Genomic DNA, 22122 nt, shown 5'->3' with positions numbered 1-22122 from the left:
AGCCAAGCTCCTTGGCCCCGGTGAAGAAAGGCCCTAGGATCTGGCCGGCACTTCCCACCCATCGTAAACCGACCACGCCAGGTGCAAATGTGGGCTGCTCCCTCCCTGGGACATTGGCACAGACCCTTGCTTCTGCCTCACTTTTCCAACCTCACTTCCTAGATTCCCTTCCCCTGGGCCCCTCCTTCCCATACCCCACCTAGACTGAGTCTATGGGTCCTTCCTCTCCCACAGCACCCACTATCCAGCACTGCAACTGCCAGCTATCATCATGACCAAGCCAGAAGCCCCTCGAGGAAAGGAACTCTGTCTTATTCACCTTGGCTTCGTCCCCAGTGCCTAGAGCGATGCACCTGGCACAGGGCAGGCACTCAAAATACTTGATGAGTGACTGTCACATAGTAGATGTTCAATAAACAAGTCCATACACACAGAGAGAGGCACGTGTACGAATCCACAAACGTGCACGAATACAGCCAAGCAGGAGGATCCAGAGCCGTTCTCATCTTTATGACTCAAAGTCAGGAAACAGGATGACTAAAACGTATTTTCTAGTCTTAAACATAATCATGTCACTTCAATTTATGTAACGCTTTACAGTTTTCAAAGCCCCTCTGCATTTGGTGGCCTGTTAGATTAGGTGGTTACCATCAGCCTCTCTCAACTTCTGAGGCTATGCTTTGACCTACATTTTAACACAGCTCACTGGGTGGATTATTTTAGGCCACACACAACTTCGCATTCTGAGGAGCTGGGCCACGATGACAATAATCTCACATTGGTACAGTACATGGTAATTAACAAAGCATTTTCACGTACGTGATTTCATTTTACTCTTATGCTTTACAGAAAGTAGAGCTGGTTTTATTTTTTTCCATTACGCAGGCGGGAAATCTGAAGCTCAGAGTGGTTACCTAACTTTCAGAGATCAGAGAGCCAGCAAGGGAGGCCTTTAGAACCAAAATTTAAATCTTTTGATCCCCAGCCCTCGGGTCTTTCCACAGCAACATGCCACCATACCCTACGATGCCGTGTGCCCCTGACACGTGCACATATGCACGACGAGGAGCAGCCAGGCAAGCCAAGGTAAAGGTATGCTCTGGCATTCACACGCATACATCCACACGCAGTTGTCTCAGGGGCCTCATGCCTAGACGGGGACCCCTCCCGCTAAGAGAGACACATCCCACGAGGCCCTCACCCAGAGCCAGCCGGCCAGCCAGACATACGTGCTCCCTTCAGAGCGTACACCGGATGCTACTGACCCAGCATCCGCTGAGCAGATGTCTCAAGTTGGTGTTTGAGTCAAGGGGATGAACTTGCCGGATCTAGCCGGCCACTTGCCCGGGCCCCCTGGGACAAGAAGCACGTACAGCCTTTGCCAGCTGGCTGGCTGGCCTCCCAGGGCCTGTCTGTGGTCGTGGAATTCAGCGAGACGAATTGGCTTCTCTGGCAGGCAGAGCCCCGTTCTGGGTGCCTGGGTACCAGGCCCACGACTCCGCAGAGCACCCCGCACACACGCGCGCACACATGCACACGCACACGCATGGCAGGCCCAGGCCGGGCCGCAGGGTGAGCTGCAGGAGGACGGGCGGGGAGGGCAGGGGCACCGGGAATTGCTGTAGGTGCTCCCACTTCCACACAGCCCTCCCAAGCCCCCCGGCTTTTCTGTTCTCGGTCACCTCCCAAAGCTCATCAGTCCTTTGTTTCAACTACTCAACAATATTCAACAGATATTCACTGACCGCTCAGTGGGCTTCGTATTATAATTATCGAGGAAGGTCTTCCATGACTCCCAAAAGGCCATGCTCCCAGAAGGCAGCGTCCGTGTCCTGATGGCCCCTCCGACACCCGCACAGCTCCCAGGCACCTGCGCACTGTGGGCTTTCCCCAGGCCCTCTGCACCCCGTGCACCATGCTGGGGCCTCACCGCCTTCCGGAACGGAGACTCCCCCCAGCACATACCCAGCCCACTGCAGCCCAGCCGTGCCCACCCCTGTGGTCCTAGGGCCACCATAAGGCCAGGCCCATGGATGTGCTCAAAAACATTTACTGAGCACCAGCTATGTACCAGATATAAAGATAAGCAAACAGGGAATTCAGTTCAGAGGGAGAGACAACACATAAACACACAAGTGCCTGTGCTGTGCTGAGGGCTGGGATGGAGCGCAGCCGCTCTGCTAGCAGCCACCCCAAGCCCCCTTGCCCTCGCTCCTTCAGCAGCCCACCTGGGCTCTGCACAGCCCACCATCTCCTTCCCACCCCACCGGCCACCCTCCCTTGGTGGACGGAAAGAATCCAGAAAATCTACTTCGTAGCCACGTGACTGTTACCAAGTTTCTCAACCTCTCTAAGCCTCAACTCCCTATCTGTAAAGTGGGGATCCTCCAGCTACTGTGAGGATTGGGTGAGTTAATTGCCGGGCAAAGGAAACTCCTTTGGACGCCCTTCCACACCGTGCACATGCTAAGTGGGGTGATTGCAAGTAACAGCCCTAATAGCCCTGTGGCTCTCCGCAGAGGCAGCTGCAGGACCTGACCAGGCCCTGTGCCCAGTCCAGGTGCCAGAAAGGAAGGATATCTTCCCATTTCTCAGTCATCCTGGGACACCCACTCTTGCTCAGCTCCCCGCCGGCCCTCTTCCCTTTGCAGAGCTGAGCTCAGCTTCCCCGCCCAGGCCCTGTGGGGCCTGCTTCTTGGCCAGGATGGGCTCCAACCCCAGCCCAGACCTGAGGGACCTTGGGCCCGGCCGTGGCCCCGCATGCGAGCCTCTGAAGGTAGCACAGCCCCTGCCATCAGCAGTTAGGTCATCCTGGGACTTCCCTGGTGGCACAGCAGTTAAGAATCCACCTGCCAATGCAGGGGACACAAGTTCGAGCCCTGGTCCAGGAAGATCCCACATGCTGCGGGGCAACAAAGCCCGTGCGCCACAACTACTGAGCCTGCGCTCTAGAGCCCGCGAGCTACAACTACCGAAGCCCACGTGCTTTAGGGTCTGCGTGCCGCAACTAATGAGCCCGCGTGCTGCAACTACTGAAGCCCAGGTGCCTAGAGCCCGTGCTCTGCAACAAGAGAAGCCACCGCAATGAGAAGCCTGCGCACCACAATGAAGGGTAGCCCCCCCTCGCTGCAACTAGAGAAAGCCCGCACGTAGCAACGAAGACCCAACGCAGCCAAAAAAAAAAAAAAAAAAAAAGGAGTTAGGTCATCCTGCAACTTGCCTCAGTTTTGCTTCTGTTCAGTGGGTAAAGGGAGAGGGGGCCATAGGCCGTGGGCTCTCAGGGGACTTTAAACCCACACCATTCACACCCTCGTCTGCATTGTCCCCACTCTTCTCCCATGCCGCTCAGTCCTCGGGGCTGCAGTGGATCGTCACCACACATGTGCAGATAGGTTGGTAGACAGAGAGATAGGTAGATGGGGAGGAAGGTACGTAGGTAGGTAAATAGACAGCTGGTTAACTATCCAAAATAAATTACGAGACTAAATCCGTGCCCCTGTGTTGACCGCTCACACACACCACCTCACGGAAATCCCTCATTTCGCTGCTCAGCAGTCACCTAGCTGAGTCCACGTTCACACACAGGCCTATCTCCAGAGTCCAGCTGACCCCCACTTAAGACTGTATTGACTGCAGACTTAAACTTGACATGTAATAGCGGTTAACTTAGAGAATTTTAGAGAACCCGAACCCTAAAATGGAGGTCCGAGTCAGCTCTGGGGTGGGCGCTGTTTACATCACTTGCCTGCTCTCCATGCGCGAGCATCCAATCGACTCCACTGAGCTAAAAACGGGCGCGCCGTTATGATGATTAGCCGTGTTCCCGAAGGGGTGAGGGCAAAGCTGCCTTTACCGGAACTGTTTAAATGTGTAAGAGGGATGCTCCCTCAATGACCCCTATAGTGACGATGATAAAGCAAAGAGCAGGCCGAGTGACCGTGTGTGGGCATCTGAGTGCTCTAAAGGCAGGGCATGCCCGGGGCGGGCACCGGATCTGTGGGCCAGCAAGAACAGCTGAGCGTGGAGCCGGGAGAACCCCACCCAAGGATGCCCTTGAACTTCAGAACCGGAGTGCAGGAAGTGGTCGGCGCCCGAGGGAAATCAGTACGCCAGGCCTCTGGGTTGGACCTAGGTGAGAAGGAAGGAGCCCTGGCCACAGCACTGGCCATACGTGCATACATATACACACAGGCACGCACACACACACACACGGGCACACTTGCTGTGCTCCCCCAGCACAAATACATACCCCCCAACAGGCGCTTCTCCTACCCAGCAGGAGAGGGTGAGCTCAGGGCGAGCCGTCCAGGAGCGGCCTCCTTCCTCCAGAGGGCAGGCATGGCTTACCCATCCTTGTATCTTCCTATCCCCTTCCCTTTACTAGGTCCTCCAGCAAAGTATATTCAGTTCACCCAACAAACTCGTGGAGCCCTACTATGTGCCAGGTCCCTGGAAAGCTACCTAAGTCTGAAAAGGACGAAAGGAGGGAGGGAGGAAGGAGGAAGGGAAACAAGCAACATGTCCACAGCAGTGTCTTCCACACGTAAGAGTGTGTACCTGGTATGTGTGTGTATGTGCATGCGCACGTACAGCCAGTCACACACACTAGCCTGTGTACGTGAGCTCCTGCTGGAGATGAAGTGCTCCCAACAGCGACCCCAGGGCAAGAGCACTGCTATGCAGAGAAAAGCATTCTCTGACCATCCCGACTTTCAGAAGAAACTTGGATAGGACTATGGAACATCACAGCTCGGAGGCACCATCCATTCCATCCCCCTTCACATAAGAGGCAGCCTGAAAGGCACAGGAGCCTGGGTTCGAATCCCAGCACCACTACTTACTAGCTGTGTGGCCTTAGACAAGTGACCTAACCTCTCTGAGCATCAGTTTAGTCTTTAATAAGATAGAGTGATGAAAATAACAGAGCCTACCTTATGGAGCAGTTGTAAGAATGAAATAAGATAATGCAAGTACAGAGCTTAAAAGAGCACCTGGCAGACAGTCAGCACTCAATGCATCTGTTATGTTTCTAAGGCCCGAGGAAAGAGGGGAACAGCAAGATCAGGGGCCCAGCCCGGGGCTTGGACTCCTGGCCAGGCACTGATTCACATTTGGGGATCTGAGGAGGCCCTTCCAGCCCCGGGCTTGGAATGTTCTTGGTCCCCCGTCCTGCTCCCTCTGCCCCCCTCTCTCCCTTCTACACAGGGCCTGGCACCATATCTCCATGATCCCCTCTGAGCCAGAACCAAGGCTCCTGGACTTCCTGATGCTCACCTCCCTTCCCATCTCTCATAAGGCCAGCTCCCCCTCCCTTTTCTGTGGCCGGAGTCCCAGGGCTCAGCATCCCTCCTCGCCCCCCCCCCCCCCACCGAGCCTGCCTCCTCCCAGGCTCCCCAAGCTGCACCGTCCCTGCCCAACACATGGACAGTAGGGCTGGGGAGGCTGCTGGGCAGGTGCCACGAGGACACCACATACACAGCCCTCTGCACTGCCGAGCACAGGCGCGGCCGCCTCAGCCTACCACGCACACTCCGCACCCTGCCTGTTTGATCAGGGCGCTGGGATGGTTCTCCTGTGAAGGGGTCTTATCCACTCTCATTTTCCCCTCCATCCTATCCACAGGATACTTCCTGAGCACCTACTGTGTGCGTCGGGCCCTGAAGATCCACCCAGACGACGGTGGCTGGGGTCCTGCCCTCCTGGGGCAGCTGCGGGGCTAGATATTATCCACACCAGTACTTCTCAAATCCCCTAGAGGGCTGGTAAAAACAAGGATTGCTAGGTCCCCTCCCCAGAGTTTCTGATTCAGCAGGTCTAGGGTGGGGCCCGAGCTTTTGCATTGCTAAGCCTTCCAGGTGCTGCTGGTACCGCTGATTTAGGGATCACATTTTGAGAACCAAGGGTTCTCTCTGTAATTCAAGACAGACTGAAGCCAGGGCTTTGATCAGAGAGGAGAGAAAATTAGGGAAAGGGCACATCAGTCAGAGGAAGCAGCATAAACAAAGGCCTGGCAGCTCCAGGAAGTACTGGAGTGAAAGGTACAGGGAGGCGTGGCCGGTGGGGGGGGAGGGGCAGGCGGGAAGGGCACATGGGGCCAGGTGGTGAAGGGGCCAGTGGGCAGCCACACCCCTGCCCTCTGGCTCACCAAACAGTTCCTTTGTGCCAGGTGCCCCTGGAAACCCTGCCAGACTCCTTGGGCTGTGGCCCAAACCCATCTTCCACTCTGCAGCCACACGGCACCCCTGCCCCAGGCCTGGCTTTCACGGGCTGCCGTGGGCGGCTGTCCGCGTCTCTGCCTGCCCTCCTGGGGGCTGCACGGGAACCAGCCCAGCGGTGCCAGGGAGGTGTACCAGGTGAGCCAGCACGCACACCGGGGAGAGCGCCCCCCACACCCCAGCCCCCATCTGTCAGCTCCCTCTATCAGCACCAGCTCTGGGCCTGGGTGTGTGTTTGTTGCCTCTTGAGCCAGAACAGTTACTATGGGTGGATAATAATAGCCATCGTAATCCCTCATAATTGGACCAGACTTTGCTGTTTGCAGGGCACTCGCTCCATGCCCGTGACCTCATCTGACTTCCACAACCACCCCATAAAACAGGCACAGCTAGAGTTACTATCCCCATTTTACAGCTGAGCAAACGCAAGCCCAGAGGGCCTGAAGCCACATCTCCAATAAGTGACATCTTCAGGCCTGGGGCCTGGGACTCGGGACTCTCTGTCCAGTGCTTTTTCCCTGTCCTGAACTGTCATGATGGAGAGCCTGTCTGCGGCTCTCCATGGGAGGGGCCGGGGGCTCTGCGGCCCAGGGAAGCCCTGTCCAGTAACAGGAGAAATGTGGCTCGGCTGCCCCTCCTCCTCCAACTGGGGGGCGGGGGGCAGCTGACCACCAACTGCAAGTGCATGGACACAGAGCTGTGTCAGCACCAGTCGGGACATCGGACCGGGGGAGGGGTCAGGGTCACCTAATCTAACGGAGGAGCAAAGCCAGGCCCAAGGAGGGAAGGGAATTATCCATGGCCACAGCTGCCACTCAAGAGCACAGGTGGGTGCGGGTGGCCCTGACTCTATGGCGGCAGAGTCTGGGTCTGCTGCCGCCTGCGTCCGCAGGATCGGAAAGAAAGGGACTGACCTGTAAGCCCTAGGAGCCCCACCCAGTGGGCTGCAGCACGCACTTTCCTCCCAGCTTGGGGGTATACACGGTCCCCAGTCCCGTGGCACCCTGCAGGATCCTGGGCTGGAAAGACAGGCGTCTGGGCTTCGTGCACGCATCCGCGCACGTGCGCGCGTGCGTGCGTGTGTGTGTGTGTCCGTAACCATGCAGGTGGGGCAGTGAAAAAGACTCCGATACAGGAGAGCAGGCTCTCATCTGGACCCCCCACTGATAAGCTGGGCTCAGCTTCCTCATCTCCAAACCAGGGCCATCTGTCCTTGCCCCACTTGTTTCAAGGGCTGTCCTCAAGGACCAAATGGATGGAAACCACCCAGAAGGCAGAAACTGGCTCTAAGAATGAGCAAGCCCAGAAGGAGCTGAGCACGCGCGGCGGGAGGGTGGGCAGGGAGCAGGTCTCAGAACTGCCGCTGATGGCGGATCACCAGAGCTGACCCCCTCAGAGCGCTCAGTGGTCCCACACCTGGTGTCAGGTGTCCACCCTGGTTCCAGGAGGACAAACTGTGCCCCAGAAGCTCTCAGATACCACCAAGTATCACCACCCCTCACTGCCGCTCAGGGAGAGGAGAACAGGCAGAGGGAACTGCGGGGACCAGGGCATGGCAGACGGGACGCCCCGGGAAGGCCGTTGGCTGGTGCAGCTTCCCTGGAAGGGTGGCGGCAGGGTCTACCGTTCCACAGAAGGGAAAAAGAGTCCACGTGCTGGGGATTCGAATGGCTTTGCCTACAGGTGGACACGGCTTGGTGAGGTCCCAAGGTTGCCTGTCGAAAGCCGGCAGGGACACCTACCAGTCTGCTGGCAACTCCTCTAACTGATTTAGGCCCATTCTGGACTTGAGCAGAAGGGTGAAGAGGTCACCCCTCATGGGGCTCCAAAAACAAGGAGGTCACTAGCTCCATGGCCAGAAGTGACACTTGCTCAGCGCCAGGGATGGGGCAGGGGAGGGAAATCACCATCTCCACTGTGACTGGTGCCACCCTGAGCACACAGCACACAGCGCGCCATGCACCGCGGTGAGCCTCGCTGTCTGTGCCGCCGGGGGAGCCCTCACGAGGCCTGCCATCTACAGAGCCCCCTGAACTTGTCTTTGGCCTCCCCAAAGCTACAAACCCCCCTGGGGAAACAGAGGCAGCTAACCCAGGTAAAGTGACTCACCTGAGGACACACAGCTAGTAAGAGGCCGATCCAGAAAGGAAGCCAGATGTGAGGACCCTGCAAGGCCAGCCCTAACAATCGCACACGCCTGGGGTCTGAAGCTCTGCTCACACACGACGGGGGTTGAAGACTGGGTCCCGGAGCCTGACCACCAGGATTTAACCTCTCCAAGCCTCAGTTTGCTCATCACCAAAACAGGGAGATAGATCTTCCCTACAGGCCCGTGTGAGGACGGAGCGGCGCGGTCCAGCGCCCAGCACCCCCAGCAGAGCCGGCTGCTCACCTTGCGCTCCTCCTCCCCCCGCTCCGGAGCGGGGCCGCTGGCGTCCCCGGGGCCGCTGGCGGGCATCGCGGGCAGCTGGGCGGTGGGAGGCAGGCTGGGGCTGCGCGGGGCTGGGGGGCTGCTGGCCTCTGGGGAAGGAATTATCGTGGTCTTGGTAAGCAAGAGTTAAAACTTAAACATAGATCCCGGCGCCGAGGGTGAAACGCGGCCTCAGGCTGTCTGTGGGGCTGGGCTTCCCGTGGCTCCACCTGTGGGGGGAAGAGAAGAGGGGTCAGCAGGGCAAGCCACCTCCACCCCAGGCCCCAGCTGACAGCCACCGGCTCCCAGGGCCAGACCCTCGGCCCCGGGGCCCCGCTGGCCTGAGTCCTTTTCCCAGGCGCAGGCCGACCCGGCACCCAGCGATGCGGGCACCCAGCGATGCGGGCACCGAGGCCGAATCGGCAGGAGGGCCGCACCTGCCTCCAACGCGCGACAGTTGCCGAGGCACAGTGGGCGCCACTTGTGGGACTTCCAGCCGCCTCCCGCCCCCTCCCGTCTCTTCATTCACGGTTGTTCTTTCCTTTGAAAGCTTCCCGCAGCCTCCCCCCCCCCGCCCCCCCGGGAAATCCCAGAGGTCCCCAGCCGGCTACATTTTCCTTCTGATCTGTCCTCCCCGCGCCCCTACCCCCACCCCGCCCCCACCACGTGGAGGAAGTGAGCCGCAGTCACAGGATGTAGTGAGATGAATGTCACCTCACTTTAGGGCCGGCGCCTGGGCCCGGAGAAGGCTGAGGGTGAACCCGGACTGCGGCCAGGCTGAAGGCCTGCGTTTGCAGGGCTGTCCAGGGGACGCCCCGGGGTGGGGCGGGGGGCGAGGCGGCAGCCGCACCGAGCGAGGGAGGATGCCAGGCTGCTCCCCCGGCACCCCGCGAACCAGCCCCACCTGCCTTGGGGAACTGTGGGCTCCAGGGGGCCCTGCGAACGCACATGGCTGAATTTTAGGGGCTTTTCGGCCTCCCTGCTTCAGGTGCGGGCCTCTCGCCAGTGAACTAACAAAGGCTGGGCCACAGGCCTCAGCTGGGGCGGGGGCGGGGGGGGGGGTCGCGGCTTCACCCCCTTGGTTCGGAGGAGCCGCAGAGAGATCTCCGGCTCTTCGCCCCCCAGGAGGAGCCTGGGCCCAGCCCCTGCCTCCGAGGGCCAGCCAGCACGGGGAGGGGCCTGGCAGGAGGAGGAAAGTGGGAGGCAGGCTGGATCCGGGCCCACCCACACCCTTCCACTTCCAGTTCCCGGTTCTGCTTCCCCCGCTCCCCACCCCCCCAACTCCAGGGCTGCTTCTCCCATCCCCCTCCAGCCAGAGCTCCCTGGAAAACCAGGAACCGGAGAAGGTGCAGGCTTGGGTCTCCCACGGGTGCAGCCCCTCCCCAGGGATGGGCGCTGGGCTGGGAGGTGGGGGGGTGTGGAGGGGGAAGCTGGCGCTGGGAGGAGCCTCCTTAGGGCCCGGACACGAGGGGCCCCATAAGTTAGAGCCTGGACAGGCTGAAGGTGCTCCCACCCCCCACCCCCCCACCAGGTGAGCCCTAAGGAAGCCGCAGGTGTAGCGCTGGTCCAGGCTGGGCGCAGTGCTGGGCCGAGGAAAGTCTGCTATGTGGGTTCAGGAGGGAGAGCAAATCCGTGTGTCCCATGCGGTGCAAAGCCCGGGACGGGTCTTCCTCTTTGGGCAGCTACAAGTATTAGTACCATCTACTATTGAATCTAAGGCTGCAAAAGGCTAAGGCTTACCCGTGTTTCAGTATCAGGGCAGAGGCTTGAATGCAGATCTCTGACTCTAGGGCTCTGAGGGCGTCTCTATGAAGCTCCGTCCCCCAGCTTACACCACCCCACAGAAACAACCCCGAGAGCCCATCAGACAACCGGGCCAACCCAGAACTCCACAAGGCTTCTGACCGTCATCAGCCAGCCCGCGAGTCCCCCTCAAACCCACCCCTTGTCTGTTAGCACAGATCCCCGATCACCCACCACATCAAAATCTTCCAAAGGATGGGCAAGCTGAGAGAGGCAGGGTAGGCTGGGAAGAACACTGAACCCGGGAAGAACTTCTCTGGCCCTTAGCTTCCTCATCCATAAAATGGAAGAGGTCGACTAGATGATCTTCGAGAACGTCTCCTAGCCCTGCCCTGCCAGGCTGTTGAGGCCCCAAAGGCAAAGGGCAGGATCCTACGAGGCTGGGCCATCTCCAGGAGCCCCGAGAGCCCTAGAATGGAGTCCGAGCCAGGCACAGAGTACGTCAGGGGCAGACAGCCCTCTCCCGGGTATGTGTCTCAATGCTGCCCTGAGTCCTAGAAACATCCAGGGGCTTCTGTAAGAAAAAGCTTTCAGAGAACCTCTGGCGGCTAGTGACAAGAGGAAGGAAGCAGGAGGGAAACGCAGAACATCGCAGGGTGTTGACCCCGACGGCAAACACCCCGGAAAGGAAAGGAAAGGCTCTTTCCTCCGCCCCTTCCTCTGCTCACCCCTCCGACATGAGCTGCACGCTGTCTCACAGCAAACACAGCTGACCTGGGTCAGTCTTTTGGTTCCTTTGTGTAACTCAATGGAACAGACTTGTCAGTAAGTGTCCCTCAAAGCCACCCAGCATCGTCTAAGACCATCCAGCACATGGCTGGGCAGGCCATGCACTGCACAGCTCCAGAGGGCCGCACCTGCCCCACCGTGGTGGCCAAGTTCTAGGCCTGAACACAGCGCTTCCCGCCCGTCCTTAGAAGCTTCCTTCTTCTCCCAAGCAGTCCTGCCGAGGGAAGAGACCTTCTCTTGGGCCCACGGTCCCAACACAGCGGCGTGTGTCTACCGTGACATGACGGCCCTGCTGCTCCTGGCACCAAAGCGTCCTCCTCACGCATGCCAAGGGCTGCACCACAAAACCACCACCAAATAAAAACCCTTGCCAAGAGCCCTACCCCCACAACAGGCAGCTTTTAGTTTCTCCTTCATACTGCTAACATCCACAGTGGCCATGAATAATTTTAGAACAACTTAAAAAAAGTTGTTTTGAGGAATCCTATCATGAAAATGTCTTGGTATCGCGACTGACATGGTCACCATCCTCACCGCTCCAGTTACAAAACTGCTGTGGAAAAGGAATGGGATTTTGATTCTACACACCCAAGGGCGCTACCTTCTAAATCCAATGTAGTAGAAAGATTTTTTTAAAGAAGACATAAAGGGACTTCCTTGGTGGTCCAGTGGTTAAGACTCCATGCTCCCACTGCAGGGCGCACGGGTTCGAACCCTGGTTGGGGAACTAAGATCCCGCATGCCACATGGTGCAGCCAAAAAAAAATAAAATAAAGAAGACATAAAGTCACAAGATTGGGTTGAACAGAGAGGAGACACCACCAACAAGATGTGGGGGTCTGGAAAGCAGATTTGTGGCAGGCAAATTTCAGACAGCACATGACAAGTGATTCATAACAGAGTCCTTTAAAGACACGTGGCATGATAGCACCATGTATCTCCGGGACCAGGGGTGAAGAGGATGCATGTGTGAAAATAAAAAGGATCGAATGAAAGAAGTAAGATCCCTAAATCCACCTCCCCCAGAAGTCTGAGATTTACTCTCCAGAGAGCACAAAACAGAGGGTCTTTGCGCAGAGAGTCGACAAGCACCCTTGACAGCAAGAGTAATAAACAAAAACCAAGGAGATGAAGGTTATTTTCAACGCTGAGGTTGAGTCCCCCAGGCTAGTCCCCCACTGGGCTCCTAGAATAGTGGCAGCCAGACCTTACCTTCTTCTCTGGGGAATCTTACCAGTGCAAGAAGAAAGGCCTAAGGATACAGATATTGACACCAGAACCCAAATGGTTTCCAAATGGCTTGTTTAGGTCAGCCAATGTGGATCTGCAAGTCAGCCAGCTTCCAATCAGCTTTTTAGTCCCCTGTTCTTAACCCTGAAAGGACAACCAAGGACCACTAGACATCCGAGGGAAGACTCCAACTTGCAGTGCTTCCACCATGGAAGGGCACCACCATGCCCTCTACCACTGAACTTTTTTTTTTTTTTTAATTGAAGTAGAGTTGATTTACAACGTTGTGGCAATCTCTACTGCACAGCACAGTGGCTCAGTTATACATTCTTTTTTATACACATTCTTTTTTATACTCTTTTCCATTATGGTTTATCCCAGGTTATTGAATATAGTTCCCTGTGCTATCCATTAGGACCTTATTGTTTATCCATTCTAAATGTAATAGTTTGCATCTACCAACCCCAAACTCCCAGTCCATCCCTCTCCCTCCCCCCTCCCTCTTGCCAACCACAAATCTGTTCTCTGTGTCTATGAGTCTGTTTCTGTTTTGTAGATAGGTGCATTTGTGCCTTATTTTAGGTTCCACATATAAGTGATATCATATGATAGTTGTCTTTCTCTTTCTGAGAAAGTATGATAATCTTAGTGGATAGCATGATAATACTGTCACTTAGTATGACAATCTCATGTTGCATCCATGTTGCTGCAAATGGCCTTTTTTGTTCTTTTTTATGACTGAGTAGTATTCCGTTGTCTATATGTACCACATCTTTATCCATTCATCTGTCGATGGACATTTAGGTTGTTTCCATGTTTTGGCTATTGCAAACAGTGCTGCTATCAACATAGGGGTACATGTATCTTTTGGGGGTTTTCTTTGTTTTTTTGTTTAACATCTTTATTGGAGTATAATTGCTTTACAATGGTGTATTAGTTTCTGCTGTATAACAAAGTGAATCAGCTATACATAAATATATATCCCCATATCTCCTCCCTCTTGCGTCTCCCTCCCACCCTCCCTATCCCACCCCTCTAGGTGGTCACAAAGCACCAAGCTGATCTCCCTTTGCTATGCAGCTGCTTCCCACTAGCTATTTTACATTTGGTAGTATATATAAGTCCATGCCACTCTCTCACTTCATCCCAGCTTACCCTTCCCCCTCCCCGTGTCCTCAAGTCCATTCTCTACGTCTGCATCTTTATTCCTGTCCTACCCCTAGGTTCTTCAGAACCTTTTTTTTTTTTTAGATTCCATATATGTGCGCTAGCATCTGGTATCTGTTTTTCTCTTTCTGACTTACTTCACTCTGTATGACCGGCTCTAGGTCCATCCACCTCACTACAAATAACTCAGTTTCGTTCCTTTTTATGGCTGAGTAATATTCCATTGTATATATGTGCTGCATCTTCTTTATCCATTCATCTGTCGATGGACACTTAAGCTGCTTCCGCTGAACTGTTTTTTTTTTTTTGCGGTACGCGGGTCTCTCACCGTTGTGGCCTCTCCCGTTGTGGAGCACAGGCTCCGGACGCGCAGGCTCAGCGGCCATGGCTCACGGGCCCAGCCACTCCGTGGCATGTGGGATCTTCCCGGACCGGGGCACGAACCCACGTCCCCTGCATCGGCAGGCAGACTCTCAACCACTGCGCCACCGGGGAAGCCTGAACTGTCTTTTTAATCTGACAAAACTACAGGTGTCATTTGCTGTTTTTACTCTGTGGTCTGAACTCAGGAACTGAATGGATTTGGATAAAGATGAAGACCTGTCCTGGGCAATGGGCTCCAAACGGGGGAGTAAAACAAGCAAGAAGACATGGGCTCCAGAAAACAGGAATTCCAACCAGAAGGAAGGCAAAGGGAATGCCAAGGAGGACAACAAAAAGAAGTCACCGGACGGCAGCTAACTATGCCACACGCCCCGAGAGCAATAGAGCGGATAACTCAAAAAATGGAACTGAAACATAACACTTGATGTGACCGCCCTCATGGAAGCCATACAGACAGCTATTAGGAGGTGTAGCAGAAATGGGCAAAAGGTATAAAGAAAATAAGGCAGATAAAGAAACAAGGTAGGGGCTCCCCTGGTGGTCCAGTGGTTAAGACTCTGCGCTTCCAATGCAGGGGGCCCAGGTTCGATCCCTGGTCAGGGAACTGGATCCCACACGCAGCAGTGAAGCTCCTGCGCGCCACAGCCAAGACCCAGTGCAGCCAAATTAAGTAAATAAATAAATAAGTTTTTAAAACGACAAAAGTCAATTAAGAAAAAGAAACAAGGTAATTATTCATTTCAGGGGGAAAAAAGGAAACTATTGTAGTACAGTATAAAGCTCAGCTGTGAACAGTTGCATGAGTTGATTTAACAAGTATGTGTACATGACATACATAAGTATGCATGTTTGTATGTATGTATGTGGATGTAGACATATTGCCTGGTGTATTAATTTCCTATTGCTTCTGTTACAAATTACCACAAAGTTAATGGCTTAAAACAGCACAAATTTGTTTCTTGCAGCTCTGGAAGTCAGAAGTCCAAAATGGTTCTCGTCACTGGGCTGAAATCGAGGTGTTGGCGGGCTGCATGCTTTTCTGCAGGCCCTGGGGAGGTTCCATTTTCTTAACTTTTTCAGTTTCGAGAGGCTGCGCGCATTCCTTGGCTCCTGGCTCCCTTCCATCCTCAAAGCCAGCAATGGCCAGTCTTTCTCCCATCACATTACTCTGACCCTCCTGCCTCTGCCTTTCACTTTCAAGGATCCTGATGATGACACTGGGCCCACCCAGATGATCCAGGATAAATCTCCCCATCTCAAGATCCTTAACTTAACCACATCTGTGAAGTCTCTTTTGCCACATAAGGTGACACATTCACGGGTTCAGGGGATTAGGATGTGGCTGTCTTTGCAGGGCCATTATCCTGCCTGCTACACGCATACATATATGTATATTATTATAGGCATAAGACATTTTTGAAAGAACACTGGTAAGGTACTATTTATTTATTTATTTATTTATTTTATTTTTGGCTGCGTTGGGTCTTCGTTGCTGTGCGCGGGCTTTTCTCTGGTTGCGGCGAGCGGGGGCTACTCTTCGTTGCGGTGCGGGGGCTTCTCATTGCAGTGGCCTCCCTTGTTGCGGAGCACGGGCTCTAGGCACGTGGGCTTCAGTAGTTGTGGCACAAGGGCTCAGTAGTTGTGGCGCACGAGCTCTAGAGCGCAGGCTTAGTAGTTGTGGCACACGGGCTTAGTTGCTCTGCAGCATGTGGGATCTTCCCGGAGCAGGGCTCGAACCCGTGTCCCCTGCACTGGCAGGTGGATTCTTAACCACTGTGCCACCAGGGAAGACCCCTGGTAAGGTATTATTGATAGTATGTCTACCACGAGAAATATTGAGGGGGTTGGCTGGGTAGAATGCCATGGTTGGCCATATAAGAGAGCTAAATTCTTATTTACCAAATAGGAAATCAATGGAAAATGTCTACAATGGAAGAGTCAAAAATACGAACATTACTCAGACCCATGAGATGCAAAATCGCTAGAAGAAACAGGTAAAAGTGGGTGCCTCTGAGAAGAAGAAGGTGGAAGGAGACAAGGAACAACTGCATTTGGTGAAGAGATGTTAGTCCTGTTTACTTCTTAAATTATATGCATGTAATACTGTGAAGAGATAAAAAGTAATTTTTAAAAAGAGAGAATGGGTCTGGGAATGAGGGCTTACATCCAGCTGCAACCATTGGATGGGTTTGGCCTCCGTCCTCCTCCATAAGAGTGCAGCTAAGTCCTTCCACCTCTGTTACGCTACGAAACCGTCACGTCCCACAGAACACCCATCATCAGCTCCTCACCCCCACACAGAGTTCCATCATCCGCTCTAAAAGTGGTACCTCCCTCCCCGCCCCACCATCACATCCCTCACGAAATGTTTAATTCTCGCAACACATCATTTCCACCAAGTCCAGCCCATGTGCAGCATGGTGCACCTCCCTTATGTTCCCCCCTAACTGCATGTCGACATGCCATTGCTGCCCACATCCCTAACCACAGCCCAGCTCGCTCATCAGTCCATCTCAGACCCAAGACCCACAATTCAACCATCTCCCGAAGCCTCCAGACCGTCCTGCTGCATCACCTCCCACCTCTGCCACCACACCGTCCCCAGCACCATTCCCACCCTCCTCACCGATCCCAACCCCATCAGCACCCCCTGAGCCAATCAATCACCCCAAAGCCTCACCTCCAAGCCTGCTCCAACCAGCACCGACTAGATCGTCACCCCAGTCTCACCTCAACAAGGGCCGGCGAGGAATCATCCCCTTCCAGAAACAAAACCATAATTGCCCACAAACCCAGATCCTTCCTCCATCAAAAACAACCCTAATGTGACCACCATAAGAGCCCCTCCGGCTCCATCTCAAGTCCTCTCTTTGAATTGCTGAAAAATATCTGACCGTCTCTGCACCAGGTCCTTCTTCACCCCTCTAGCTGAAGTCTGCCCTTTTTGCAGTGGACTTTGCTGGTTTCGATCTAGTTACCTTCCCCTCCTTCCCAGTGGGGTTTTGTGGTGTTTGTGCCGACCCCACCCCTCACCCTAGTCACAGAGTGAGCGTGTGACCAGGCGGGGCCAATCAGAGGCCCCCCAGGAGAGTTTTGGTGCAAAGGAAAGATGCTAACGTGATGGGACGTGGGTCAGGAGCTGCTGGCTGCATTGGGGAAAGCTTGCCTGAGGGATGGAGATAGACGCTGGAACACTGAGGCCATTGTCTGGGCCCCCGGACCCAGCTGTACCTGGAGGCAGGGCATCTCTGAACCTCCCGGTAATGTGAGACTTTCCCTACTTTGGTGTGAGTGAGTCTGTGCCTTGCGGCTGACGGTCCTGACTCATATACTAATCTCAACCTCCTGAAGTCTTCCCTGGGAGGCCCGACTGCGTGGGTTCAAATTCTGTCTGTATTAGCGTCAGTTGTGTGACCTGAGGCATAACTGTGCATCAGTTTTCTCAGCTGTAAAATGGGGAAAATAACACTTGCCACTTCACAGGCCTGTTGTGAGAATTAAAGTGAGATGTATTAAAAATGCTAACAGGGAATTCCCTGGTGGTCCAGGGGTTAGGACTCCACACTTCCACTGCAGGGGGCCCAGGTTCGATTCCCTCACTGGTCAGGGAACTGAGATCCTGCAAGCCGCACGGCGGGGCCAAAAAAAAAAAAAAAAATAGAATGGATGAAATAACATTAAAATTATTTGCTTTAAGAAACATGCCAACAAGAGTGCCTGACACAAAGAATATACTCAATAAATTTTAACAGTTATTAGTCCCTGACTAACCCAGCCCACAGTTTTCTCTCCTTTGTTGACATCCCTGGAGTGCCCGTGAGTGTACTTCACTCCAATGGAGCTTGTACTGATTACGATTCTTACAACCCGCCAGGCCCTGTGAAAAGAGCTTTACAATTTCAACATCTTGTACATCCTCACACCTCACTCCAACCCTCTGAAGTGGAGACTATTTTTATCCCCATTTTCTAGATGAGAAGAATGAGGTATGGAGAGGTTAGCAAAGCTGCCTAAGGTCCCACAGTTCATGGGTGGAGGAACCAGATACAAACCCAGGTCTTTCCCCCGCTGAAGCCCACAGTTTTCCACTTCATCATGATCTCTTACAATTAGCACGTGACCATTGTAAACATGTTAACTTTCCCAAGGAATTGATCAGAAAACAAAGTTTCCAGTTAGTCTCCCTTTCCTGGTGAGGCCTGTCGGCTGTGAGGGCAGGGGGAAGGGTGGTAACAGGCAGTCCAAGCTTCTAATCATCGTGTTCAGTGCCCTGCCGATGAGGGAGTCATTCATTCATTTATTCATCCTACTATTTACTGAGCGCCTACCGTGTGTCCAGCACTGTGCTAAGGGACATGCATTGTCCCGTCTCATCCTCATAACCAACCTATGAAGTCTATGAAGTTGGTTCTACTATTATTCCCATTTTATAGAAGGATAAGCTGAGGCTTGGAGAGGTTAATTACCTCTCCAGAGTAGTGCAGGTCGAAAGTCCCAGGGCAGGATTCTGAGTCCAGGTCCATCTAACTTAAGAGCCCTTACAAACATGGCGACACCCGGTCACAGATGAGCACGAGTAACACAGACCCCAGATCAGCTCTCCGTGCCCCTGATGTGACACCAGCCTGTAGATAACAGCCTCACGGCTGAATTTCCTATTTGACCTTAGGAGGAGGTGCCAATGAGTCCTGTGGGCGACAGAAGACGTGAGAGTATCTTGTGCCCCACACCACCCAAGCATCTGCCAGGGTGGTGATAAGCTTGGTAAGCTGGGGGCAGCAGAAAGCCGAGAGGAGACATCACAGCCTCCCAGACAGAGATGTTTATCTGCCACATCTTCCCCCACCCTTGGTCACAAGACCGGGGCTGGATGAGGGGGAGGGGGAGGTCCCAGTGCCACTTTCTGATTGCTCATTCTCTCTCAACACGAGGGAGATGCGTGTCATCATACCGTGACTCTGACTTCCAGAAACGTCCTTCCCACCCAAATCACCAGCTGCCCGTAGAATACCAAAAGCCACTGGCGACAGGCCAGCAATCCTGCCATCCTGTTCCCACTTCAAAGCCCATCTGTCTGGCTTTGAAGTCACAACAAGATGACTTGTGGCTCTCACACCACCCTCGAGGCCAGAGCACCACCAGCGTGAGCGTTTTTAATCACACCAAATGCTGCCATTATGGTGGCCACACTGGCAGAGCCGAGCTGAATCAGACTCCTTTGCTCACACTTATGGTTACCATGACACAGCCCCAAAAGCAGGGAGGAGAGGGAAAAAAAAAGGTTTGTACCCAAAATAGACACTGGTAAGGAGCTGAAGTTGTTCTTGGGAGCCAAAATGAGCCAATACAGAGTTCCGTACAGGAGCACGCATTTCCGAACGTGGTGTCAGGAGGAGCCCTGCCGGGGGTCGGGGTCGTGTGTGCGGGGGCAGTCGATGGGCTCCCCACGCCCCCGGAGGCAGGGCACAGGGTCCAGGCTGACAGTCCACACGAGAATCAGCCATGTGGACCCTGGCGGGGCCTGCTGTCTGGACGGCCATGAGCCTGGGTCTGATTCTGTGCTCCCCTCCCCCCAAGCCGAGGTGGCCCACGGTCCACACCTGTGTGATGCTTGGCCCTTCCAGCCTCCTCTAAACAACGGTCCGCACGTGCCAGCTCCAGAGCCTCTTCACTTACTCTCCCCTTGACCCCTGCATCTGGTCCCCACTCCACTCCCGCATCTCTGACAAGGTTTAGGGGCTCTGAATGCTGTCTGCCAAGAGGACACCCCAATGGTTCCCCTGGAAGACGAGTCATTGACCTGGCTTTTGGGGACCCCCTTAATGCCGCTGAACCAACAGACAGGAAGGAGTTACTCCACAAGCTGGAGTGATTGATCCTAGTTACCAAGGAGAAATTGGGCCAGGAAGATAATTTCTGGAATCAGAGGATTCTCTCAGGTACCTCTTGGAACTTCCATGCCCCAAAGTAAGGGTTAATGAAAAACTACAGGAACCGAGAAAAGAAAAGGCAGGACAACCGAGGATTCAGATCCTTCAGGAATCAGGGTTTGGGTCACTCCACCAGGTAAAAGAATCCTGCCCTGCTGAGGTGCCAGCTGAGTGCAGAGGAGATGCAGGATGGGAAATGGGAGAAGGAAGCCGGAGGGCAAACGTGGTCTTGTGAACAAATATAGAAATGAGAACTATAGTAGTTTTGCATGTTTTCTATTTACTTGATATAGATGTGTGTTTATTTGTACATGGTAACACTTTTCTTCTTTTTCCTTCATCTTCCCATTATTTATATTTTATATACAAGTTGTTAGAAGTTAACGTTACAATTTAGTCTTTAGGTAACAGAATATTCAGTGAGACTGTGACTGAATGTGAGGCGTTGCTCATGTAGACAGTGATTGATACAATGAGTGCTGGGACGCCTCATTTGGGAGACAGGGTAAGAACGGGAAGCAGGATAGCTGTGTCTTGGTAGGTAGAAATACAACTATTTGGTTGTGGTAGGGGAGCCCACATGTGTGTAAAAGGGGGCAGATGCAAGCTGTGCAGCCCAAGCAGCAGACTGTGCCAGTTAGTTTATTCACCCTTCATTGCCTGCTCTGTGAGAATGAAGCTAGGCCCCTTAAATATGTCCCCTTTGCCAGCTGGCATGACATCAAACTCCCTCAGCAGAGGGCACTGGAGAGACATTGAAGGAGGAGGAGTTTTCTTTCCTAGAACCAGTGTGCTCTTGAAGGATTTCTGCATCGTATACAACTTCTCCAGCAGTCAGATCCTGCTGCCCCTGGGGCTCCCCTAGTGGCCAGGCCTGTCGAGTCACAGCTTCTCCAGTGCCTGGCCTGCAGCAAGGGTGCTTCCCCAGCACCTGGCTCCAGCAGTGTTCGACAGTCGCGAGCAGCCAGCAGCTTCACCCAATACTCCTTTTGGGTGGTTTAGAAGCATTGTACCTCCAGCAAGATACTTCCTCATGAACAACTTTCCTTGGGACCCAGAAGGATGGACTTCCAGTGAGTCCCGGGGGCAGGTTTCCAGCAAGTCCTGCCAACGTGGCACCACAGTGACTTCCCCGTCACCCAGGGAGCCAGGGGCATCAAGGCCAGGTTCTCAGCCCTGGGGGCCTCTTCCTTGGGCGCTCCATGGCAGCCCTGGGTGTAGCTGCTGTTCTCATATATGCTATTTCTGTGTTCTTTGCAGATCTTTTTACTTCTTAGCCAATCTCTCAATATTCCAATCTCCTGTTATCATTAATAAGTCTTTATATTAAACTTTGCCTGTTCAAATCGCTATGTGGTTCCTGTCTCCTGAGTCGGCCCTGACAGATACAGTCACCCACGGCTTCAAAGGGCCTTTTCCATCCTTGGCGTCCTTGAGCTCAGTTCAGCCTCCTTGCCAGCTAATCATTCCCTGCTTCAAGCACTCACCCAGCGATCCCTCATTGAGTGTCATTGCCAAGCTGGGCACTGGGGTGGACAGGAGACCCCTGCAAGTTCACAAACAAGGGGATTCTCTGGCTCCCTCTGCCCCCTTGGCTCCAAGCTCTTGGCCCTCGGGCCCCTCTGCTCTTTCTCCTGGCTGGCTGGGATCTTGCTCTCACTGCTGCCCAGTGGGCACCCCTCTCGGGTCCCGCTGTGATCCAGCTGTACCCTAGATTCTCCTCTGCTGAGATACGTGGGCTTAAATGAGTGCAGACTTCCTACTGCAAGGCCTCCAACTTTATTCTCTGGACATCCCCACCTGGATGACTTGCAGTTACCTAAAACCCTACTCTTCTAGAACCAGATGCTTCATGTTTCCTGTGGCTCCTCTCTCTACGTGGAGGTGGCAGCACCTTCCCCTCAGCTGCCAAAGCCCAAAACCCCGCAGAGAACTCAGGTCCCACCTGCCCCCTCAGTCCCCACGTTGCACCAGGCACCTGATCCTCGGGCCCCTATTCTCCACCCCTGCCCTCCAGGCCCTCGGGACCACAGGTCTAGACCTCGGCAGTTACCCTGTAACGCGTCTCACCGCCTCTGTGTCCCTCTCTCCCACCCCAGCCTCTTGGCAAAGGTTTTCCACACACGGCTTCCTCAATCAAACCTACGATGCCTGATGGAAATGTTCTGAAATTGTGGTGATGGCTGCACAGCTCCGTGAACGCACTACAAACCATCGAATCGCACAGTTTAAATGGGCGAATTGTATGGTATAT

At 54.1% G+C, this 22122-nt stretch overlaps 1 protein-coding gene and 1 non-coding gene across 20 annotated transcripts in view; one reads left to right on the top strand and one right to left on the bottom strand.

Annotated features, from left to right (window-relative positions):
- Positions 1-22122, bottom strand: part of DNMT3A (DNA methyltransferase 3 alpha) — a 113622-nt gene that overhangs the window by 77009 nt on the left and 14491 nt on the right. For 16 of the 19 annotated variants that reach the window (XR_012325784.1, XR_012325782.1, XR_012325783.1 and 13 more), the window contains exon 2: positions 8608-8855. Coding sequence is in view for 12 of the 19 variants with exons in the window: in XM_073791541.1 (XP_073647642.1) it covers positions 8608-8673 (66 nt within the window). In the remaining 7 variants the exon portion in view is untranslated. Of the gene's footprint in view, positions 1-8324; positions 8459-8607; positions 8856-9062; positions 9167-10365; positions 11263-22122 lie in introns of those variants that run through there. The other 3 variants (XM_073791543.1, XM_073791542.1, XM_073791554.1) reach the window with 3 other exon arrangements.
- Positions 14469-14542, top strand: TRNAG-UCC (transfer RNA glycine (anticodon UCC)). Its single transcript has one exon. It is a non-coding gene; the product is annotated as a tRNA-Gly (tRNA).

The sequence above is a fragment of the Tursiops truncatus genome, chromosome 14, assembly GCF_011762595.2.
Source record: "Tursiops truncatus isolate mTurTru1 chromosome 14, mTurTru1.mat.Y, whole genome shotgun sequence".
Lineage (NCBI taxonomy): Eukaryota > Metazoa > Chordata > Mammalia > Artiodactyla > Delphinidae > Tursiops > Tursiops truncatus.
Note: the sequence above shows the minus strand (reverse complement) of the source record. Positions and strands in the feature narration are given on the sequence as shown.